The sequence below is a fragment of the Serinus canaria genome, chromosome Z, assembly GCF_022539315.1.
Source record: "Serinus canaria isolate serCan28SL12 chromosome Z, serCan2020, whole genome shotgun sequence".
NCBI lineage: Eukaryota > Metazoa > Chordata > Aves > Passeriformes > Fringillidae > Serinus > Serinus canaria.
In genome coordinates this window covers 1,367,325-1,393,237 of record NC_066343.1, presented here as the reverse complement: position 1 = coordinate 1,393,237, position 25,913 = coordinate 1,367,325, and the positions used below count along the sequence as shown (strand labels likewise).

The following is a 25,913-nucleotide window of genomic DNA, read 5'->3' as shown; positions in this document are numbered from 1 at the left end:
TGCTTTCTTAGTATTGTTACGAATTTTTTTCAATTGTTTTGCTGTTGCAAAACTGGGAATAATTCTATCTTTTAATTTGTGTTATGTACACACTTAAAAGCTACCCTGTTGAGAAACACTGAGATACATCTGTGAAAGGGAAAGAGAAGATGTGGCGCTCGGTTATGTTCTTAGTTCATGGCACACAGAATTGAGCAGCACAGCTATTCTCACTGACCATGTAACTCAAAGAACACCAAATTATTATACTGCAGGACAGTACTGTATATCTAAAACAGGCAGAAAAAAACTGATCACTTTCTGGACACATTCTCTGTTTGGTAAGGAAATATTTGAGAGAAGCCAATATATTGGCTGTGAATAAGCTAGATATAAACAACAAACTTCAAAAGACCTTAAGAAACTGAAAAATAAAATTGCAAAGAAGTAAAACAAAAATTTTATACAACAATTTTCCAATACATAGCATTAGTATCTTATCAGTCTCATTGTTTCAAACTTCATTTAAGCCTTGTTTTAAGTTGCCTACACTAGTTCTAAGAGAGCAAAGGAATTCAAAATTTATTGATGTCACAAGAATTCTGCTTCTACAGTCAGATATCTGAGAGCAGACTGAAAATTTACTGGTTTCCCTAAGGCTAATTTTTCATATCATTTAACATTGCCCTGAAATTTGTTTATCCTATTTGAGAATTTTGCACATCCATTCAATCAAATAAATATTTGACAGAAAACAATTACTTTAGTATCATCAGAGAACATACAATTGATACAAAGGTTATTTCAATGCAACATTATGTAATACAACAAATTTTCACTGAAGACTGTAAAATACTCCAAGATACAGAACCCTGATACATTGTATTCCAAGCATCAAGAAGAAAACTACATCTCAGTTAAAGACTCTCCAGTACTCAGCTACTGAATCATGAAAAGCTCTGCCAACTTCACCAAGATCTCTGTTATTCCTATCCAGTAAGCAATACTAACTTAAATACAAATAATCTCTGAAGATTGAAAGTATTATTAAGTTAATTTCCCTATTTTGTCTTATGGGTTGTTTTTTTTTTTTAATATTTTAGCATTTTAAATATTTCCTTAGATTTCTGCCTTTATCAAGGAGAAGAAGACCTAGTCAATTCTCTTCTTGTTCCTTATTTCAAGTATTGCAGTGTGTTTTCATGCAATTCAGTCATAGCCATACAACTGTTGCCTGTTTTTCCTGTACTTAAATGCTGCCCTTCCCCTCAATATGGTGATTGTGCGAGTTGAATATATGCAGGCAACACCAGGACAGCCATGATCTACCACTCAAGTGTGAAGATTTATTCCATTATGTAACTTTCAAAACAGAGACACCAATATTGCTAAGGTTATTCCATATTAGCAGGGCAAAAAGTGCCAGGCCTGAGCACTGTGTTACATAAGAAAAGGCCTGACAATGCACAAATCCTTCACCAGGCTGTGGTTCACCACCCCTCTTAACTCCCTTCCCCACTTACAGAGAGGTCCAAGTCTATGGGAAAGGCTTTAAGACTTTAACAACATCCTGTTTTCTTCTGTAAGAAAAATCATTTTCTTTTTGGTTGATAGCCAAAAATCCAGAGTGAACACAAATACCTGAATTTTCTCACACTGAGTATTTTCTAACATCTCCCATCTGCAGGGTTGGTCTTTAAGTAAAAATAATTCTAAAATGAACTTATTTTTCTTTCCTCATCAATCTTCAGTTTTTCAAATATTTCCTCCCCACAGGGATAAATAATATGAACAGCCTGAAAAAAAGACTGAGTTGCTTAACAGAAACTGTTCAATAATATAATAAATACAAAAGATAATACTATTTGTATTTATGCTTGATGGTTGTCTTCATAAGAAAAAACTTGATAATGAAAATGAAGTAAAAATACTGAAATCATATGAAGGCCTTAGCTCATTCCTTTTTTTTTAATCAAAGTGAACTAGTTTTTTCTTGCTATAATGCAGTGCAATGAATTTTTCACAAGCTGAAGGAACTGCAATCAGTTATAGCACTATATACATACTATACATAACAGATTATTTCAGCTCCAGATAAAAGCTTTCAGCTTCAACATGACTAATATTTAACCAGTGGAAAGTGTATAATGTCTTCATAACCTTGGGGAATGAGATGGTTTGAATTAATTCCTTGGACTCATTAACAGCTGTTCTTAGACTGTCAGAATGCAGCTGGCTGGTCAGGCAGATCAGAACCACAAATGTGGAGTAATAAAGCATGGAAACTAGGCACAGCAAAATTAACACAAACTGTGTCTAAACAAAACTCAAAAGCTTATGGTGTCCTTTCATTATAGGAAAAAACAGACCATGTCCTTTTGAGATAGACTGTTTCTTGCAGCAAAAAATTCAGTGCATACATTCTTGGACGGCAAATTTCTGTTAGTTTTCTCTACCCATCAGTTTACACTGATCAGAAAAATCTGAGATTGCAATACACTGATATTCCAGCAAAGGCTAACAAGAGCAGTCACCATTTGTTTTATTACTATCCTATGCAGAACTATACCAACTCTAGGTAAAACATGAAATGTTCTCTTAAAACACTGCTAGGCACTAGATATCCAACTATTATCAGTGTCAAAAGTCATGACTGAGTGATGGCATCAAGATTGTCACACTCCTAAAATGAGCTGCTATAAAAAATATGAAGAGAAACTTTAGAAAGATGGAAAATTTATTCCTGTTTTATTTCTGTGGGAATATTTTCTAGATAATTAAAAACTAATTTTAAGTCAGTGACAGATAATATTTGCTTAAGATTAGCAATTGCTCTGTATGGTGGGGGTTTATACATAGTTCTAGAATATGGTATAAATGAATGAGAAATGCTAAAAGGAGCTTAGGAAAGCAACACCAATAGAAGCAAGGTATATTCTTCAGAAAAAGGAAGGGAAAAAACAAATGATGAAATATGGGTTTGGAAATAGTCTATTCATCTTTTCCATAGATTTCATTTAAGTGCTATGTTTGCAAGAGTTAAAAATCCAAAGAATCGTGTGCTAATTATGTGGTTATTCTCTGCTGACATTCTCTGAACAGTGATACAATCACTGACTAGTTATCAACAAAAAGCACAGAAATGGAAGCTGACGTTAATCAAACTGAGTGTGGTCAACCCACAGAACCCACCTTCACGACCAATAACGGACCTTCCAGCTGCCTGGAAGCTAATGATTCCTGCCACATTGTCACTTGCCAGGATAACCACTGTGACAGTGCTGAAACTGGGCAGAATCCTACTCCCTCCTTCCGTATGCACCAGGCTGATTATGATGCTTTCATTATCTTCTGGCTCTGGATCATCTAAAATGGTCAGTGTGACCATCTTTTTTGTTTCACCTACAAGTAAAATAACAAATACATACTTATATGTTCACATGAAAATCACCTTTAAAAAGATGCAATCTTCTACTCTAATAGTAAATACTAAACTAATATAAAAAAGGACATGAAGAATCTTTGCTTGTTTACCTGTCTAGAAGTTATTGAATGTTGTTATGAAAATCTATTCAATTACTAAAGAAATGTTATATTAGGCAATATAATTTAAAAATTATTAAATATAATCTGTAGAAATTAACAATGTCAGCATGATTTCTGAATGTCTAGAAATCTTATTTGCTTTATAAGTTCTCTGGTGTTAACATTTTAATTAGAAAAGGGGAATATAATTCTTGTAAAAAGAATTACCAAGTGAATACATTTTTCTGATGTCACATACAGACATATGTACATGAAATTTGACTATATATTTACTGAAACAGGAAATGCATTAAAGTGGGCTCTTATTCTATAAGTGGCATATCTTCTGGAATATCAAAGAATGACAATGTAAGCAGCAAACACAATCAATTACCAATTTCTATAATACCATACAATTTGCAACAGAATCCTATTGGTCATTGTATGTTCCTAACCTATACTAATTATCAGTTTACCCCATATATTTATTTTTCGTTATATTGCCTTTCAAAGTATTTTGAAAACAGATTTAGTAAACTTATAAACGCTAATATAATTACATGTCAGTTTCCAAAATCACTCCTGGTAACCCTTCATTTAAGTTCAGATTATTTAGCAAACTAACTGAACACTGGAATCTTACTACACGCCCATAAATTGTTTTCAAAACAATTGCTCAATTATCTCAGACTTTGAAAATATAAAATACATCCTTCATGTTGCACAGTGCTTAAAAAATGCCTGACATATACATGTCTTATTTGCAATTTTTAAACTATCCTGTTATGTTACGAAATTAATAAAATCTCAGAATCTAAAAAGATAAATCATTAAAAATTAGTATTATGTTGAGAAGATGATAAGAACAAGAGGCCACTTAGGCCTGATTCTCATTTTTATTATCTTTGCTACAACACCTATTTCAGCATTATTATTCCTTATTTATTTAGTAAAAATGTTATCCGTATAATGCACACTGCAATACTTCTTAAAAAATACTTGAATATTTATACTTTCCATCCTTTTCTTTGTGGTCTTTGTGTGTGTGCTTGTTTTGTGCTTTCTTTAGTTTTAGACAAGAGAAGTTAATGCTAAACCTAGCCTTACCTTCAGCAAACACCAGAATCTCACCAACACCCACAAAATCCAAGTTTGGGGTAGCAGTTCCACCAACAACACGCCATTCCACTGCCACCTGTCCCAGGCTGCCTTCTGTCCTGTCTATCATTAGCTGCACGCTGGCCTGAGGACATTCTTCTACTTCAATATATAGACCTTTCTCTGTTGCATTGGGACTTACACTATAGATCTTAAATACTCCAAAGGCATCCCCATTCATCATTATAGTAACTGTGGAAGTATTTGGCTGTCCAATAGTTGGTTGATTTTTTAAGCTGGCTGAGATGTTAAATAGTTCAACTTTCAACAGGGATACAGTGAATTTTTCATCCAGCTCTGGCAGGCTGTCAGGGAGTATGGTAACTGTGAGGTTTGCAAACTCTTCCCCTTCCTGCATGATGGCCCACTGTCCTGTGACAGATTCATAATCACTACCAGCAATGGCTTGTGTGCTAAACAGAACAGATGTACTGCTGATGTTTTTCTTGTACGTCCAGAATCCTGACATGTTAGTTAATGGCCCGATCTCTGTTGTCAGCCAGAGGCAGAGAGGAATCTCAGAGGCACTGGAAAATGTAAAGGCTGAACATGCTTGTTCTTTTAGGCACTGAGTTGCACAGGCATACAGTGGGTCACTTGCTGCTGACACATTCACTCTGGTCTTGGATGGCTGGTCAGGAATTCCTTGTACAGGAGACTTGTAATAGGCCAGTATATCCTCACCTTGCTCAATGGCAAGAGCTACAATGTCAGTCTCAGAAGTGCTGTAAAATATTTGCAGCTGACCAAACCTTCCCCCACTAAAAGACATTAAAATAAAAATGTTATGTTAGCTGGTGAAGCATATCTAATATTTTGTATGTTACTGGGTTAAGAATAAAAATTAACAAAATCAACTAATGCCTTCTGAATTGATGAAAAGTTACAAACAGCTAATTAAAGTGATTTCCCTTGAAGCTAGTACTAGAACAACTGAGTAGTTGGGTTTTTTGGAGAGCAAGTTTGATTGTTTATAGCTTGGGCAGCAGTCTATTAAGCATGCATGTTTGCAAACATTTGTTTCTAGGAGTAAACTTAGTCTTCCTAGGACTGTCAAGGAAGAAAAAGCCTTTTTTGTCTAGCATTGTTATCATCCCTCTGAGGTGTCCTCAGGATACCATACTTCACATGCAAAACCTGTTCTGCTTTTCATTTTGCCTTCCGTCACACAACATTTGATACATTTTATCCTCCAGTTCACATCACAGAAACAGGCTGGTTTGCAGCTTTAAATGCCTTATCAATTTAACACGCAAAATAAAACTTCAAGTACATAGGGTACACTGGGTTTACACTCTACATTTATTACATTTGTACTTTATATACATTTCTAACAAGCAGACACCTGGTTCAAAATCAATGTATATGAAAAATAAAGCTGGCAGAACAATAAATTGATGCAAATACCTCTACAAGGGTGTGACATTAAAAATTATTGCCAGAAAAATACTCAACAAAAAACAAACCAAGCCCAAACCACAACAACAACAAAAAAAGAGATTCAAAATCAGCCAATATTATACAGACCTTCTCCTGACTGATATATTTGCAAGTAAATTTCTTTCTAGTGGCTCCTCAAATCGATATGAGGATTGATGAAAGAAGACTGTGCCATAAGGATTATCATTGGCAGGTATAACAATATTTGCCATGCCATCTAACCCGATAGCACCACCGTTGGAAGCCTGAGTTAATTCAATATGGACAATCTCAAAAAGAAAAAAAGAAGAACAAATAATGCAGCTAAATAATTTTTGCCATTTCTAAAAATAATCACAAGCAAAATAAAATCTGAACTTGTTGCAGCTTCCTGCCATAACATTTCTTGCTTTGATCTGCACACATTTCTTACACAAGTTAAACTCTAATACTGTTCAAGAGAGACATAACCGCTCTACTTACTTCTTCTACTTCTGGAACATCATCAGCCAGGATTTCCAACAGCAACATCTGAATGGTTTCTCCAGGGGCAAAAGTAATGTTACCCATGGCAACTTGCAAGTCATCATCAGCAGGATGCCCATTAATGGTAGCAGCCCACTGAACAGTAACGTTACCCAGTGTCCCAGCATTGCGGATTATTGGCAGATTTATGGTTACTGATCCAAATTCAGGCTCCTCCACAGTGAATTCAGTATTCTGAAAAACTGACATACATCACAGGGAGATGTAGTGCATTAAAAATAATATTGAAAGTAAATATATCTGTTTCTGAAGTACAAAGTTTTATTTTACTTGCTTGCATTTCCTTGCACAGGTAAACCCCTTTTAATCATGTTTAAACCTAAAAGCAGAATTTCAATATTGATATTTTCATCTGCAGAGAAATTAGCATGAAAATTAAGCCCTCACTCAAAAAGTCTATTCCAATACACCTATTGTTTGAGGCTAAACATGAACTATTTCTAAGGTCTTAGAATACAATATCATATATATTCCCAGAAAAGAAACTCTTTACCAGATTTCATGCCACTTATTAAATAAATAAATTATAACTATTAAACAAAGAATAAGTTAAGTAGAAATCACTGTTTTTTAGAATCACAGAATGGGTCATGTTGGAAGGGACCACCGTAGATCACACAATTCAAGCTCCCTACTCAAGTAAGGTCATCCCAGGGCACATGGCACAGGAATGTTTCCAGACAGTTTTTAGATGTTTCCACTAAAGGAGATTCCACAGCCTCTCTGGGCAACTTGTTCCAGTGCACCATTACCAGCACAGTAAAAGAAGGTCTTCCTCATGTTCAGGTGAACTTCCTGGGCATCAGTTTCTGCCTATTGCCTCTTGTTTTACTACTTGGTGCCAACAATCAGAGCCTCCAAGAGGCTCAATTCTTCTGTGATATTAAAGCCCCATTACTCCTTTATTACATGTTTTAATTCAGTTCATCTTATCTTTTTCTTTACTGTCTATACCCACATTTCTACTTCTGAATGCTTTTATTCAGCTGCCAAGTTGCAGGTCCCTCACAAACCCCCAGAAAAAAATGTTAAGGAAGAAAGAAAATATGTACTCCTTTACCAAAGGATCCAAATGGGTCATCAGAAGCCTCAATAGTTATGACTGCCCTCGTCAAAGATCCAAGCAAGGCTCCTCCTGTAGTTTGGTTCAGCAGCTGGACATAAAATGACTCCTCAAGTTCAGGATTGATATCATTAATTATATAAATTGGCACAGCTTTACTTGTTTCCCCTTCTAGTAAGACAACATCTGATGAAGCTACACTGTAGTCCTCACCTAGATTTGTAGATGAAAAAACCCAAAATAATAAAACACAGATAAAACCAATGCTTTATGGTTCAGTGTGGTGAACATTAGCATTAATACCCATTTTTTCTTTGCTTATACATACATTTCTCTGCGGTTTTATGGTGTCTTTTCCTTTATCTTTAGACTCAAAACTATTTTTTGTTTATTTATTAATTTATGTCCTGTTGCCTTTGAGAAGTCTGAATGGAACAAAATAAAATTTGGCTGCCCAAAAGAGAGAGAATCTGAACCGTTAGACCAAGAGGTAGTTACAAAAGGTCCATTATTGTCTGTTGTTTACAAGATCACACTACCAAGATGTTTCTGTCTTTGATTTATAATTGCTGTCCTGTTATCCAAGAGATAAAAGTGAAACAGAAGCACCTTGTCAAAGCAGATTTCAGTAAACGACATTTCTTATGTGTTGACTTCATTTTAGGCAAACTTGTCTCAACTATCTAGAGAAACATCTGTGATACGTTAGATCACAGCTCTGCTTCAGAAACTAATTGAAAGCATACTCTGATATAAATCTAGCTACACATTTGTAACACTCTGTTACATAAAAATGAAATTAGAAGTGTTCAGAACATATATCACCCACCTAATCAGTTTTGACATAGCTGAAATACAGTGCACTCAATTTATAACTGTCTAAGTAATTCTAAAGACTTCATAATTTTTCTTCTTTCTTTATTTACCTTCTCTATAACAGGACCCAACTGGAGAAGTTTACGTTCTATTTCCAGAAGTACAAATCTCTTTTGGTTTTGACAGATTTTTCCGCATTTTTTTTTTTACAGCTAAGTCCCCAGCTCTTCTCTCCATAAGCTCAACTAAGCAATACATGAGGGGTTTAAATATGTACACAGGACTAAATTGTTTTTACATACACTACTATAGCACTTTGGGGGGTGGGGAGCGAGGGGGTGTTTACGTGGTGGTGTGCTAAGTAAACAAACTAAGTAAACAAAGACCCCAATTCCTTCCCTCACTTCACTTTTAGGTTCTCCAGTGATAATGCGTAAACTTTCCCCTAGGTCTTAGATTCATGTTTTCTAAGCACAGTCAATGCCTTACTACTTTATATTTTATACTTGTTCCATAACTGACTATTCATTACACACTTGCTTGTCTCAGCTTTAACAAAGGCTGCATAGTTCTGCTATTCTGCTTTCTTACCAGCTGTTGCAGTTATTGGCATAGCTTTAAATTTCACAGAAACATCTGAAAATATTCCCCCAGTTCTGGTCACGTTAATGATTGGTCCAACATAATTTTCAGCAACTCGCACAGCTGAAGCTGAAAGCTGAAGTGTTCCAAAAGCATCATCATTGGCATCGATAATCACATGAGCTATTGTCTCACCCACTAAACCAAGTCGAGGAGAATTTATAACTGAAATATAAAGAAAACTTAGTGAGCAGCACTTGAAATGCTTACTATTCATGGCTATAGAGTTCATAGGCACACATGTAACTTTATCTGTCTCTAGTTTTCATGAAAATTATCTTTTTTGCAATTGGACAAAGCATAACTACAAACCACACCAAAATACATATGTTTAAACTATGTTCTGGCAGAAAATCTGAGCATATGCTGAGAAGCATACAAGCCATAATTTTTTTGAAAAGATGAAGAACTGTGAATTTATTTATTTATCCATAAGACTAATAATAAGATCAATACAGTTCACAATAATTCCAGTTTTCCTTTTGATATGATGAAATATATATAAGATTTCAACTCCAAGTGGAATTATATTTGAAGATACCCTTTAATCTGTGAGCAAGGACAGCAATTAGACATCCCAAGAATCTCTGAAGTGCAAATCAGGCTGTAATGACCTGAATTTATCTGAATGAGAAAGTAAGTAAAAATTGTCAACACTAAGAAAGCAGCACATCACTAATCCCACATCACTTTTTAAATAAGACTTTTTTGTAGTTTAATTTAAAAAACTAGCTTAGTTATTTCCTACTACTGAACTTCCAGAAACAATGCTAAACAAGCAGGTATTAGTGCACAAACAAATATTGTAACATATTTGGCCTGAAACACTTTGCATAAGACAATGCAAAAGGGAAAAAGAAACACTCATGCTTTTCCAATAAAATAGTGTGCCAAAGGAAATTAAAGTCAACAGGCAAAAGTCAGGTAACTAAGAGATATCTTAACTATACAGAGTTTTGCAGAGGTAAAGCGTTCATTTGTCTTGCTGCAATTTCTCCTGCTATATATAAATACTAACCTTCATAGTTAAATTGTAGGTTTCATGTAAGACACTTACTTGGCCGATCCTGAGCTTTCTTGATCAAAACAACACTGCTTAGCTCCACAAAAACAGATTCTGACCTCTCAGGATCATCATCATCCAAAATAGGCAAGGATATTGTGGCCTCACTTTCATTGGTTGCAAAGATCACATAACCTGTAATGGGTATGTAGTCTTTTCCCTCTATTGCTCTGACAACATCAGGTGGAAGAAAGGGCAAGTTTTCTTCATCACCAATAGTTCTGTATTTCACCATTACTGTACCAAGGAGACCACCGCATCTTACAACTGTCAGAGAGATATTTTTTGTTTCTTCTTCAATTTTTATTGGTCTGTTTCGCTCAGAAAAGATGAAGACTCCATATGGATCATCATTTGCTAAAATAGTTAACGTTGCATTAGTGCGATATCCAAGACGACCAAGGGAGACATTGGTGATCAAGACTGAAAACATCTTGTCCAATTCAGGAATATCGTCAGGAGAAACCTGTAATGTAATATTTGCTCTCACTTGGCCAACATCAAATGTTACGTTCCCATCTGTAGAGATCAGGTCATTGGTGAGATCACAGAGTATGATCCAATGCAATGTCACCTGAGATAAGGCCCCGTGACTTCTCATAACCTAAGAAAACAAATAAAGATCTCCATATTTTTTTATATGAGAAAGAAACATTGAAGCGTGAAATGCAATTAAGCAAAGACAATAATATGATGAATTAAAGATATGTCTGTGTTTAAAAGCATGTAATTTTTATTATCTTAGCTCTGCAGAACTTGTAATATCAACACTTATTTTAAGACTGTAGTCCCTTGATTCTAAATAAGTAGAAGATTTTAAGTTTTTGGCTACTATTATTATTATTATTATTATTATTATTATTATTATTATTATTATTATTATTATTGTTGTTGTTGTTGTTGTTGTTGTTGTTGTTGTTGTTGTTGTTGTTATTGTTATTGTTATTATTGTTATTGTTATTTTTACTATTATTTTAGTTTCAAGCTGAATAATATACATTAGCAAACACTGCATGACTGGATAAACAAATATTCATGACAAAGTTGTTCTAAATCCCATAGACTAATGACAAAAGCATCAGAGAACACCAGTAAAACAGACAGAAGAGTACAATGCAGCAATATGAGACTCAAAGCTTTCTAACCTGCAGCACAACATTGCTATCTCCATCTTCAGGCTCAGTTCCATTCACTGAAATGGACTCAGCACTGAACTCAAACACACCATGAGCATCATCAGAAGCCTCAATAGTCACAAGGATGTGGGATGCAATCCCCAAGCTAGCTGTTAAATGAGAGTTCCAAAAAGGGTTATTTTTATCTCTCATATTTTCTTATATGAAAGAAAGCTACTGAAGAAATATGCTACAAAAATACAAAAGAGAGTATGAAGTATCTATGCTGTTTATCTTTGTTTTTTTCTTCTTAAAATGCATGATAACTCCCTGTATGTAAAAGGAGCTGACTTTCAGTAAGGCAGCCCTCTCAGTCCTTCTATGGAACTATGCAGCAAAAAAAAAAAAGTACTACTTTAAGGAAGGAACCAAAAGAAAATTACAGATTTAATGAATGAAAATGGAGCAGTATTTAGGACAGTGAGGAGTTATACTGTAAATCACAGTATAAGAGGAAAGACAAGACGAATGCAGATCTCATCCTAACATAAGCTGGAATGAAAAAAAAAAAAAAAAAAAAAAAACCCACCAAGTCAAGTAAAACCTACTTCTAAAGATATTGTCTTGGGTGACTGTTCAGAGAGAAAAAAAGAGTCTGGCACTCAAGGAAACCAATCCTGGAAACAAGTAAAAGGGAAACAGAGTGTCAAAGAAAAAAAAAAAAAAAAAAAAGAATAAAAGAAAAAATATTACTCTACTGGCATAAGGGGGGTCATATAACATTTTTACATTTTTCAGGTTTTCCTTTGAAGTCCTAGATGCATAGGGTTTTCTCATATATTCTATGTTATTTCTTCATTAGGTATTTTTTATCAATATCAATCAGCATTGTTTTCCCCATATCATGACATAAATAGAAACATGAAGAAATTAAATAGGAAAACTGAAAAAGATCAAATTATTTCATTTAAAAATCTAATGCAACTTACTTTTCTTTAAGAGTATTTTTGCCATGAAGGGTAAATTATGCAGAGAATATCATATAGTATCAAAGCATACAATCAGTTTTAAAATATACTTCAATTTTAGAAGTGCCTTTGCTTTCTAGGCAACGGAAATGCCTCAGGAAATGCTAAGACAAAGATAATTTTGTGAGCTTTAATTCTGAAATTGCTATATTGTGTTTTACATCAATATAGTTTTGATTATATAAGAGCCTGTTGTACTCTACTTTACGTTAAACACTGATTGCTAATGAAATTCCACCTAAGTTTTTTTTTAATAAAACTTCATGGTGAATCTAAATTCATAATCTCTAGCTGCATGTAAAGAAAGTTGCATCAAGCATAATAATTTACGACAGCTATTACACTTAAAATATAGGATTAATCACAAAAGCTTACCATGTTGAGGGACAGTTGAAAGGAAGAAATCCATGTTTCCATCACCACTACCACTTCCATCATTTCTAAAGAGCTCAGCAACTTTAAGATGACAGACATACAGATATATACACATATATACATTTATAAATAAAGGGAAAGCAGAAAGTAATTTAAACATTTCTGGATAACACAAAAAGACAGAGGTGTATTCTAGGAAAGTGTCTATTCTCAAAATGGATTTCTCCTAAAAGCCAGAAAAAATATTGAATATGCTACATCTTGTTTCATTTATTTTACTGGAATTGTAAAAGTCAATAGGAAAGAAAACACATACAACTTTGTCTTTTTTTGCCTTTCTTTCTGTGTTCCCTCTTTCTCAATCCTAATGGAGAAATTAGAAATGGGGCAGAGAGGAGAGGGAAGAAGTGGCTAGACCCTGTGAAATCCTCTTACTCTAACATTTTCTCACAAATCAATATCTTGTGCCAGAAAGTAGAAAAATTTTGGCAGTTTAACTGATGGAGCCTTTATTCTAAGTTTTATGCTTGCAGTGGTGTTGGAAATCTCCAAAAGATTATGTTGAGGAGGTGTGTGTATCTAATAAATTACCAAAGTAATTTACTGTAGTTTAATAAGCTGTAAGTTTTCTAACCAAAAAAAGTGAAAGAGAAAAGTTCGCTTAACTGAAACAACTACTTGACCAAAAATTCCATAGGCATGAAAACTCAAACTTTTATCAAATGAATCCTAGCCTAACACCATCATGCCACATTGCAGCACAGACATTTATGTTAATATGCTCTAACTTTCCAGAAGGCATCACACTTGCAATTCGGAATTGCTTAGAAAAATATCAGTTAAAAAGGCACTTTATGGCTCTCATATTTTTAACTACTTCTTTCCCCCCAGTGAGGAGGAATGTCCCTTAAAAACTTTTTGCAATGGAAATAAATTATGTAAAGCAAAATCGATTTTACAGGGCAGGAGCACTGATGCTTGCCAACACCTGTAAGACTATCGTCTCACAGAAGGATTTACACTGGCTTCTAGCTAGTTCTCTAACTTAGCTAAACTCCCCAGGCATCTCAAAATCCACAATTTTCTAATGTTATAATCCATTTAAACAAGCTATGAGCTAGTTTATTGCAATTTCTCCAGTTTCATTTAAGTGGTAAATAAAAAGCACATCTCAGGCTGCTAAACCTTAAATACTGAAAACTCGGAAAAAAAAAAATTACATTACTTTATCTCCTTCTATCAACTATGGAATTATGCAATTTAAAAAGCAGCAATTGCCTTTGAATGTATGGTAGTAACATATGTTCTTTGAGATCTGATTGTTTACCGCAGTGATCAACAAAACATCTGAAGGACAGTTTTTTCCTAAAAAGAATTGCTGCTTTCTGGAGGGTGTGTCTTTTGAAATAACATGGAAGTAGTTCACAAGATTAGATTTTAAGGGATAAATAAACATCACAAAAATACAATCAGTGGGTTGATTTATGTGCCTTACCTCCTCCCTCTGGGTTCAACAGCTCCACTTTGAAAGTTTTTTCTAGTTCAGGAATAGAATTGTCTGTGATGTTAACAGTAATGTACTTGTATCTTTCTCCAGGCTGAAATTCCATTGACCCCCAAACGGCCTGAAATATGACAGGTCTTCACAGTTTTGTTCAAGTTTAGTGCTTTCATCCAAATGAAAAAAGAAATACAACCTAAATTCTTTTTATCAAAACATCTACTTTTCTTCACTTTAACTTTAGAAATACTGAGTCTTTGTTATAAGAAACAGCAATCTAAATTCTGAATTACAAGCATCTTCATTTATCTATATTTTTCTGAACAAACGTCAGTCAGACAAGAAAACAAATACTTATAAGCTACGTTGTTGAATATATACAAATCCTAGTAAGTACAAACATAATCTTCACCTGCATATGCACTTGCATGGTCATATAAAGTCTGATACACTTAGAAACAATAGGAAATATCCATTTTTGCTGCACTGACAATTTTCTAAAGGATATCAAAATCAAACCCAGGGGTTTTTCTTAGGAAACACAACATGCTGCACAGAAAGGAGGCAAAATGCACACTGGGGGTTAAATTTGTGTATTACTATGCATCTATCACAACACCATAATAAAACACTGTTTCTATGAAAAGAATCACAGCAGAGCTAAAACTCAAACCAACAGCTCTCCAAACCAACAGCTATTTCCAGGACAAACAGCTTTAATTAAATTCTAACATAATTACACACCTTGACAATGGCCATACCTGGTAATCTTTAGGACTGAAAGCTGTAAGTGGCACTGTCCTGTATTCCATAAGAACTGTTCCAAGAAGCCCTTGTGCACGAACTACCAATAACCTGACATGTCCAACTTCTTCTTTAACAGTGATATGGGGCACAGCAGAGGCTGGCAGAATCATTCCATCACTGGGCTGAGGAGGTGGCCCCACTGAGAACTGCAGTAGACCTAAAAGACAAAAAATATTATTTACATGGCTTCTCATATAAAATTCAAATTATAATAATAAAAAATAAACGAAAATATTTATAATATCTAGATTTAATGTTTATGAAATTTTAAACATATTAAGATGCCTATTTCCAGGAATGAACTATGTACCATTCTCTCTCTCACTGATACACATGTTAGTCTTAAAAAACCTATTTCACAAGAATGAGTTCAAGGCATTCCAAAAGAACACAAATGTCATAATATTGGGTACTTACTGGTATAATAATAGGCATGCTTAAATGTCTCCCTCTGTTACAAGTTCTCATTTCACAAAAACTACCATAAAATCAACAACATGCAATGTGGTTTTGTTGTAAATGGGGATGATCCCATGTTTGGACCAGGAAGGTTTAATTGCTTTTTTTTTGTAGTATTCTCAAGAGTAGGTAATGTGACTTTCATTCTTGTATAAAAATTTTGTATTAATCTGAAGTTATATAAAGTGTAATACTTGACATTTCTTCCTCATCTATCTAGGCTAGGCCAAGTTTTTACCTCTTGAGCTAGAAGTACATATAAATCTGCAATAAAACTGTATCATCTTCAACATTGTTACCATATGGGTGGTCACTGGCTTTAATGCTGATATCAGTAGTTTCCTTTTCTGGATCTATACTTGCTCCACTGGTAGGAGTTGAACCTAGTTTTCCATCTCCAGACACTGCAGAGACTAATGTCACACGGAAATATTCATTTAGCTCCGGAATGTCATCATCAATGACATGCAAATTTAAGACCTATAAAAGGATCAAATAATGGAGAAACCAAAGTATGAAACATATTTCCCTTAAGAATTTATGATCCTTTAAACAATTAAGTTTTTACTCAATCACCTGTATCTGCTCTGAGCTCAGAAAGAAATGTAGAGAAAATTATTGCCCTCCAAATTATTTAACCTTTTGAATACCAATTCCAAAAACAACTTTACCAAGTTTTCAGAGACTTCACAGCAATTAATCTAATTTAAAGAGCAAGTGAAGTGAGTTTTTAATGTCACCTGACACTTGAGATTACAGATCATACTACCACGTAACATAATCTGCTCTGCATAAACTGTAATATTAACCTCAGATGATTCCAAATTCCTACATATCGTGATAAGATTTGACAAATATATAGAAGAAAAAATTTAGGAAGCTGATGTAGAGCCATGGGAATTAGCAGCTTAAAAAATGTCAATGGAAATTCTCTTAAGATTTTTCACCTGATGTGCAACTGGTCCCACTCTGTTTCTTAGGGTCATGACCATTGGGTTCTCTGTATGTAGACTATATTGGACCACATAGCAATGGAGCAAGGGGGCTCACCAGGTCTTTTCTACAACTTTATAAAGTCAGGACTCATCCATGCTGCCAGACTGGAAAAGCTTGGTAAATTTAAGTGACTGTATGTAACACAGTAATACATTTCAGTAGAGAATTAAAGCTGAATGAATAGCTTCCAGGAGCATGCTATTTTCCAAAATCACAAATTTTTGCCAAGCAGTAATCAGTTACATTGTTTAACTGGGACCAAATCCACTGCTCTAAGTGAGTCACTGGGATCTTTTCAAATTATATTAGTAATATAATACTCAGTCGCTACTGACTTCAACAGAAGCGAAATTAAAGACAGTATTTTCTACTATCAATCCACCCTTTCTATTTAACAAACACTAACAGAAAACTCTTATGAGCTTTCTACAGTATTGTGGTTCCACCTGTCTTTTTCAAATAAATGTGAAATTCCCATGCTGTGGGTTGGGATCAAATTCAAAGAAATAGATTAATCAAAATGGACAGAATATGGCTAACAGTTGCAAGACATTTGATTACAATAGTGAATTTGACTGCTGTTTATGCAACTGACAAAACTGACCTCCACAACTCAGATCAAAATCTGATCATATTCCAATTTCAGAAGTCACTGGAATAATTATTCAAACCCAGGACTACCTATACTTGAAGTATATGCATAGATATAGATATATCTAATATATAGAAATATATCTTATGTGCATTATTTGCATTTAAGCATTCACACATGAAGTGAGATTCATATAGATTTATAGGTGTCTATGCTATCAATCATTAGATGTCAAAGATGAAAAAACTCCTGCAAAATGTAATAAAAACCATGTGAAGAAAAGACTCTAGTATGAAAACCAGTCAAGCATCCTCAGAAGGTGTATTCCAAGCAGGTTTGCAAAGGACAGGATGAATAGTTAATAGGAAGGTAGGGTTTACCTCTGATCTCTGCCAAGGAAGGAATGTGATAGTGCCACTGCTGTTAGAAAAATCATTAAGGGAGTAATTAATGCCCCTGGAATCAACCTGTGAGATAATGTAATTTATATACACATAGTCTAGGGCACCCCTTGTTCGCTCCACGACACAGGATATAGTGGAACCCTCATCAGCAGCCTGGAAGAAAGCAAGAAATTGACATATTTGTTATGATCAAAGTAAATCAAAGGAATAAATGCAAAAGGTTGAATTCTCTAATGCTATTCAAATGTTCAGCAATTCCTTATTGCTGTCATATTACTTTCAGCACTTTTGGAGTGACAGGAAGCTGAAACTGATGTTGATGGTGGTCAGAACAATCTTAATGGAATTTGCAACAGCTCCTAGCATCTCCTTGAGGTCAGCCAGTAACTGTACCCTGCTGTTTCTTTTGGACACAAAAACCGAATCAGTGTTTGAAATGTGTACATCAGAAGCAAAAGACTATACTGTTTTATATGAATGTCAGTTATTTTCATTTTAATTTAAAGAAAGATTTGGATTCCTCCTTTCCTTGACTAAAAACACTATGAAAAAATATAGATACATTTAAATTAAACTACACTGTTTTTTTTGATTCAGGAAAAAACTGAAGAACTTTTTGGGCTACAGTACTCTTTGCAATTCTGTCTTCACAAAGAACATGCCCTTAGCAGCAACAATTTCACACAATTGAAACAAATCAGGTATTAATACTGGCAAAGTGTATTAAAAATTTATGATTATCAAACTAAAATAGAAAATCATTTTAGTGGAAAGTTATCAGAATAACTAAAGTTATCTTAAGCATTAGGTAAATTTCAGAGCTGTTGCATGGCACAGTGCAGATACCTAATATGCCTTCAGCTGCTTAACAGACAGATACAGACATAAGGAAATTAAACTACTGAAAAACAATGCTATAAGATAAAGGCAAAACAATTAACATGCCACATAAATTTTAATTTTGCTTCATGGTTGATTGCTGATCTGTGACATCACAGAATTATCAGAGGCATTGGAAACTGAAGGAATCCATTATGGTAGCAGATGGTAGGCACATGGAAAGCAAACTGAACCAAACCAAAAACTATCATCAGTCAGGCAAGATGGTTGCCTTCAAACATATCATAAGGACTTCAGATAGAAAGGATGCACTTAAGAGATCATCATAAGAGCTCCCAAATTTGAAAGTATTATGAATTGTTTTCCAAAATAATCTAATAATAATATAAATGGGTATCATGTCTTTCTCCCTCATAATGATTAAAAAACTAAAAAATTAATTACGATTATTTCAATCCCCTCAAAAAAGTTTCAAGTTTATATACTGCATATATGGTGGTCACCTCCATATTTAATGTTTAAAAACAGTAACTTCCAGCCACTATTAAGTGAATTCATATCAAATACGATGATGAAAATGATGATGATTTAATTTAAGGGAGGAAGAGATTGGAACAGAACCCAGGAGAAACAACTGCTGCACAGCACAATTGCTCACCATGTGCTGACCAATTTCCAAACAATGACCAACTGCATTCCAGGTAACTCCCCCAGTTTATACACTGGACATGATATTCTGTAATATGGAATGTTCTTTTGGCCAGTTCAGGTCAGCTGTCCTGGACATGCTCCTTCCCATTTTTTGTGAAGCTTCTCACTAGCTGAGCATGAGACACAGAAAAGTCTTCGACTCAGGTGAAGCCGTACTTAGCAACAGCCAAACCATCCTTGTGATATCAACATTATGCTTATCCTGAATCCAAAACACAGAACTGTACCAGATACTAAGAAGAAAATGACCTCTGTCCAAGACGACATTAGGTTACAGTCTCAGAAGTTACAGAAGTAGAGGAAAAAAATTGTTCTAGGAAATTTTAAGCCTTAGTCTTCAGTTTATGTAATAAAATAAATTATCTTAATAAAAATAATTTGGAGGGGATTTAAAAAAAGTAATATTAGAAATGCTGGTGACTGAGGCTGTATAAACAGAATTTACACAATTCCAAATTCTAGAAAATTTTGCTTGACTACAAAAACTAAAAACGTAGAATCAGGGCCCTTCAAAGGTTAGTTAGCCTTGCCACTAGTTTGATTGTGTCTAAAATTTCTCCTGTAGTTTTTCTTATGAGCATCTTACCTCAGGAATACATGCTCCAGTGAAGCCAAATAAACCATTAGCATTATCACTTTTCTGTATTCTTAATCTTGCTGTTGTGTTTTCTTCTGAAATTCGAGCTCCACCACACACAGAAATGAGCTTTAGGATAAATAACTCCTCTCCTTCTTCCTCGTTGTCATCCTTTGCAGATACAATGAATGATTTGTTGGTTTCTCCTTGCCGATACTCCAAATATCCAGAGACAGGGTGTACATCACTCTTTGCAGGAGTTGCATGGAGTTCATAGATCTCTGCTTGTGTCAGTTTTCTCTCATAAAGCCTTATATCCTGCATTAAACCTGTGTACCTGCTGTTGCCATTGATTCCTGCTCCAATTCTCACTATTCCTGGACCTGAGAAGAAAATTAGATTTTTTTTTCTCATGTATTAGGTTCAAAATAACTAATGTATGTAATTGTTTATTAATCTATGGTAAATTGTTTATTGTCCCCGGGTTAGTAATCATATTGATCTTGAAATGTAGACTGGGAGGCTCCTGAAGCCTCATCTCAGTGTTACAGGTAGATCATTACAGGTCAAATAACTCCTTCCTAGATGGTTCTTGTTTTTCATCCTACTAATTCTATCTGCACATTGTCATCATCCCTTATCTTAATGAATCTTGGAAACTTCTCTCTTTTCATTAAAAAATTTCAGAGCCAGCTGCAACCCATCTCAATTTTGTTTTTCCAAACACTTGCTTTACCCATTTTATATCTTTGCATATTTAATATGTCCTCTGCTAGGACAGAGAATCCATTCTGATGATCAGAGTATTAGCCACACAGGACATGCTTGTACCCTTATGCACTGGAAGAGGGGCTTAAGAAATGTAGACCCAGTTCCGAGCACTTTTTTCAACTGCTTTAACATTTCTTTCTCTCTGAAAAATTACTCTATTCAGCAAATCAGAGGATGACAGTCCTCTTTTTCACAAACAAACTAAGCTGGTAGCTCATACTCATTCCTATCACTCTAAAACATGGAGAACATATCTCTTCAGCAGTTTTATGATTTTGGAAGGAAATGTGCTACTGAGTGTCACTTCTAGAAACAAGAAGCCACAACTGCTAATGGTCCCAAGAAACAAGGCAGAGGATGGTGAGAAAAGCGAGGCTACAGTACCACTGTAGTTTCCATCATTAAATGGTGAGAGATTAAAACCTTAGTTTATACTCGTAGTATCTCCAGACAGAGCTTTATGTTTGTGCACATATATGCATGTAGATGTATACGCATTTAACATCACTGCATATTTTAAAATTTTCCTTCTTTGATTACAGAGGAGCCTGTACTCAAGAATTTGATAATCATACACTACCTATCCCTGAAAGAAAACCTAAGAAACTGATGGGGAGAGAAAGAAAGGAAAAAGAGGAGATTACTGCTAGGAAAAAAAAAGCACATGGAAAAGTGTGGAAATGCAAAAGAAAAAGTAAACATAAATGGATCCCCACCATAAAATACCTGACTTTGTAAAGAAATTATTAAGATGCTCATTGCAATGCTAGTTGAGGGTAAAAGTGCATAATGGTTATATATGACTAAGTCACATCTGGGAATATCAAGTTAGAGGAACTTGTACACATTCTAATGTCATTTGGAACATCATTAAACACATGTGAAAAATTTTCATATACCATGTAAATACATGCTTAAGAAAATCTAAACCCTAAAAATTCCATTGCCTACAAAGTCATGGTTTAGCTGTAATATAATACACAACTAGAATATAAAACATTATTGCATTTTGTTTCAGAAATTAAGAGAAAATTTCTTTCTTAGCCACAGTACTGTAAATCTAATCAAAATATTAATTGTAAATATATATAACTACATGTATAGTTATATACCTATAAGCCTACATGTAGAAATATAATTATTAATTATTATTTTTAAATTCTTGAAATTCAAGCTCCCTTACCGTTCTGATGCTTTTTGAAAATTTCCCAGCTCTTACTTCCATTTTTATGTTTTTTTAAAATCCCTAGAATTTTCTATTAATTGGTTTTAACTAACTAATCAGATATAATAATTTCCAAATCTTGCATACATCTTTCAAGGAGCTAGATTCTTCCATATTTTGTAGAACTTCACATATGAAGATAAATAATACAACCTATTGCCTCACCATCAGCAATTGCTTCTCCTTTAAGGCTCTTAATTCCTCCTAGAACTGGAATTCCATCCATGTAAAATTCAATTATACTTTCATCCAGAGTAATCAAAATGTGAACCCAAGTACTTTCATCAAGATATTTCAGGACTGCTGCTTTGGCTATGTATGTCATATAGGATCCTAATGCTGTATAATGAAGCACTACAGAGACATGAGAATCATTTGTTTGGACTTTCACACCATAATATAAGGTCCCATTACCATCATCCTTTTCAACTATATAACCATCAGTATTGACATTAGGAATTAACCATGCTGAAAATGTAAAATTAGTTACTGCAGTATTTCCATCATATGGGTACTCCAGACCAATAATTCCAAATGCATCCTCTTTTCCACTGAAATACAAAGCATCTGTTCCACTGTGATGGCGTCTCATGTGTGGCTGAGATTGCACTGAACTTGGAAATGATCCCAGCAACAAGAAGTCCACCATTGGTGGTAATCCAGCTTGAAACGTACTGGACAGTATTTCCCAACCTAAACGGACAGCACCAAAAGTGCCTTGATGTCTCCAGATGTTGAAGTCTGCAATATAGGAAAGATCATCTTCAGAAAGAACATCTTCTGCTATCTCTCTGTCCTGACTCTCTGGATCTATAACGAAGACTCCAAAAGGGTCATCATTGAAAGGGATCATCACAGTTACAGCAAGGTTTGTGTCAGACAACTGCCCACCAGGACCAGGAGACCCACCTATATAATGGAAGTTAAAAGTTACTGGTCTGAAAAAAGTTACTCAGTATTTTAAAATATTTAAACAAAACACCTTTTAAATAGGCCTACATCTTCTTTAAAGCATCTCTGAACTCTTAAAAAATTCTCCAAATTTAGGATTAACATAAAATAACTGTATTGGTTTTAAAACACTATAGAGGACAATTTCATAGAAAACAAGCCATGTTATATTTCAATTGCAGAATATAATTGCCTTTCAGTTAAAACAAGATTAGCTCAGATTTCCTGAACTGGTAATGAGATAGGTTGCTTTTGTTTCATTTGAAAAACATGGGGTCAAATTAATTTCTCATTGTACTCCAAGATTTACACAAATATGAAATGGCAACATTTGGTTCATTGCCTCCATAAAGCAGAGATTATCCTGCAAAATCAGTAACTAGTTGTGTGTTAAAACTGCTCCTAAGTCCTGCCATTAGTCACCTACTTCTCCACGGTAAGAAGATCGTGGTATGATTGTATATGATTGTATATATATATATATGATATGCAGCATGCATATCTCTATAGCCTCCATGCACCACTAAGTCGGAAATCTTCTGTATATGCATACAGATTTCACTTACAGAAATGTCAACATATTTTCAGTTGGATCTCAGCACAAAAGACCATAAATAGTACTGAGGTGGGAGGAGTCCAGCAGATTTGGAACTCTACTCAGTAGCAGGCCTGTAGCAGTTGTAAATTAAGTGATATGAAGTGGTAACTTTTTGTATTTTAGAGAAATTTCTAGAAAAAAGGAAACAAACCAGCCAATATCCATTATGCTAGATATGGATAACCTTTTATACCTTCATTTTGTCAGCTCTACACAAAGCTCTGCATCTCTGAAATCACTAAAAGGCATCTTTTTTAAAGGACTGATTCCAAAACTGTGTTCATATATCTAAATTAAAGACAAAATGAAAATCAAACCTAAAATGTCACCAGAAAAGTATAGGATGACATAGGCATCAAAGCAAAGGTCTTTGCAGAATTGTTTTCTTTTTGATTGATTAAATATAATTATTTTCTGCCAGATAAGAAGGGAATGGTTACACGGAAGACAGTACCTGAAACATTCACCAATTTTAAAATGTAAAATTCATTGAATTCAGGAATTTTATCTGAAACTGCATGGAGCACTATCTGCTTTGATTCTTCACCATCCATGAAGTACACAGTCCCATATGTTTCATAGAACTCTTCTCCTGGCTTCAGTGTAGAGCCATTATGAAACAGCTGCCAGGTTAATGAGACATTCCCAAAGTGTCCTCTATGCCTCAAAATCCTGTTCAGAGATACAGAAAGAGTCAATGTCCTGGCAGGTATGCATCAGCATTCTCCATTAACAATGGAAAACATAGACTAGTCATCCTTACTGTGGAATATAAATATGCATTGTCGTAAATAAGCAAAAATAACAAAGAGAACCATGAACAGTAAACAATCCTCTTAGAGGGCCTGCAATTTCACATTATAACTCTTCTTTAAGGTATGCACAGATGTCTTAGAAAGAGAGTAATCAATGAAGGTACATGCAAAATAGCACTGTTTAGATGAACATCAGTTTGTCTTACACTCCTATTTTTTAATAATAAAAATGAATGTATCATTCAGCAAATTAACATTAAAAATTGTGTTAACTGGCCACTCTAAAGAAAGAGAAGGCATTTAACTACAAGTATTTTGTTCCTTTAACCATAAAGGTGCCTTAACCTTTCTTGTATTGGTATTTAATTTCAGTTATATGGTAGGTCCTTCACAAACTTGATTATTGCATATTAAGAATTTAATAAATACAAAAAAAAACTTTTATTTGTTTGTATAGCTATCTGGTAACATAATTGCACTAATTTCCAAAAACTATTATAAATAAAAACTGAAGAACTGAACTGAACTGAACATAAAGAACTTCCTTTATTAACAAAATATATTTGCATATAAAAAGAGCACTTCTGTGTGTGAAGCAAAAAGCAAAGAAAGCTTATAAACCATTGTTGTACAAGTCTGAACAATTAATTCAGCAAAATAATCTAGGAACAGAAACACAATAGGTTTTTACTGCTTCCAAAGGTTTCTTTTTGTTCTTATTAAGAAGGGTGCTCCATTCCTGTGGTGCAGCAATGTAGCACTGTTGTGGAGAGTAAATCCAGTTACTCACTTAAAAGCTCACTGTTGCCATAGGTGTTCTCACTGATATAAACTAGTCTAACCCTTTTCTTATGTACTAAACAAAATTCAAATCCTTTTGGCGGTATGGAAGAGACAGTTTCCTAGTAAATATATTTTATCAATAAGGACTAAGCAAGGTAAGATATAGGTGACCTTGGAATAATGTGCTTCCAAAGAGCACATAAAACCTGTATACAAATATGTTTAGTTCAAATAATCAATTTAAAAATAGAAATTATTAAGGACCAAAAAATCCCTAAAGAGCAGCATAACAAAACCAGCCACAGAATATATATTTAATATACTCTTTTAACAAAGATTTTAATATTTTAAATCTGCAACACAAGCATGAGGATCTAACTCACAGTCAAAGGCATCTATTTCAAGGCGTTAAACCGAACAATCAAATCAAATAAAAATATATAAAAGATAATTAAACAATTGTGAAAATCCTCTTAAACTGTGCACACTGTCAGATTTATTGTGAACCTATGTTTTTTATACCCTGTCTAAAATTTCCTCATTGAAAATCAGTATATTTGTCAATTTATAACCACATTCTCACTTTAGGAACATAAAAAGGTCAGATGACATGAAACTTCATTTCTTAACCCTTCCCTTTCCTGAATACATCCAAGCAGCTACAGGTCAGACTAGGGAAAATATATTCAGCCTAGAAGAAAGGCACATTTGGACTTTGAGTACAGCTCCTATCTGCAATTTACAGATAGAAGAAAAACAAACTAACAGAAAGAATGCAGTAAAATAGGTTTTTTGAAAGGTAAGATTTCAAACAGGGGTGTAAAAAGAAATTAACAACTACATATCTGTATTTTGCTGTATTTTGAAAATATTTTTTTACTTCTTTATTGGTCCGGCTTATATTCTGCTCATTCATCTTGATCCTTCTGAATCTACACTCTCATTAAAATGTGTGAAAACAAAACCCTTATGTTGTAATCTTCTTTGTGTGAAGATATAAAAAACCCCCTGTGCTGCAATCAAACTTGTTTATATTTTAACAGGAATTCTGTACACATTTTAATATGCAGTCTACTTGATAATATAAGAGTTGATGTTTGATGTTTTGCTGATCCTCAATTTGTTTGCAAATAATTTAATTCAAAATTTGGTGAAGCTATTTTTCTAATAAATTTTAGCAATGCAAAAACAGGACTAGATCAAAGCACTATCCA

General features: G+C 34.3%; 1 protein-coding gene across 1 annotated transcript in view; it reads right to left on the bottom strand.

The window, feature by feature from the left end:
* The window catches only part of ADGRV1 (adhesion G protein-coupled receptor V1), a 273,565-nt gene that overhangs the window by 207,773 nt on the left and 39,879 nt on the right, over window positions 1-25,913 (bottom strand). The window contains exons 20-35 of the mRNA XM_050986466.1: window positions 23,616-23,833; window positions 21,778-22,521; window positions 19,626-19,999; window positions 17,465-17,641; window positions 15,796-15,976; window positions 14,992-15,194; window positions 14,225-14,354; window positions 12,730-12,810; window positions 11,357-11,496; window positions 10,206-10,815; window positions 9,098-9,313; window positions 7,688-7,903; window positions 6,565-6,809; window positions 6,190-6,371; window positions 4,612-5,423; window positions 3,172-3,381 (exon numbers count right to left, since the gene is read on the bottom strand). Coding sequence (XP_050842423.1) covers window positions 3,172-3,381; window positions 4,612-5,423; window positions 6,190-6,371; window positions 6,565-6,809; window positions 7,688-7,903; window positions 9,098-9,313; window positions 10,206-10,815; window positions 11,357-11,496; window positions 12,730-12,810; window positions 14,225-14,354; window positions 14,992-15,194; window positions 15,796-15,976; window positions 17,465-17,641; window positions 19,626-19,999; window positions 21,778-22,521; window positions 23,616-23,833 — 4,739 coding nt within the window. The remainder of the gene's footprint in view (window positions 1-3,171; window positions 3,382-4,611; window positions 5,424-6,189; window positions 6,372-6,564; window positions 6,810-7,687; window positions 7,904-9,097; window positions 9,314-10,205; window positions 10,816-11,356; window positions 11,497-12,729; window positions 12,811-14,224; window positions 14,355-14,991; window positions 15,195-15,795; window positions 15,977-17,464; window positions 17,642-19,625; window positions 20,000-21,777; window positions 22,522-23,615; window positions 23,834-25,913) is intronic.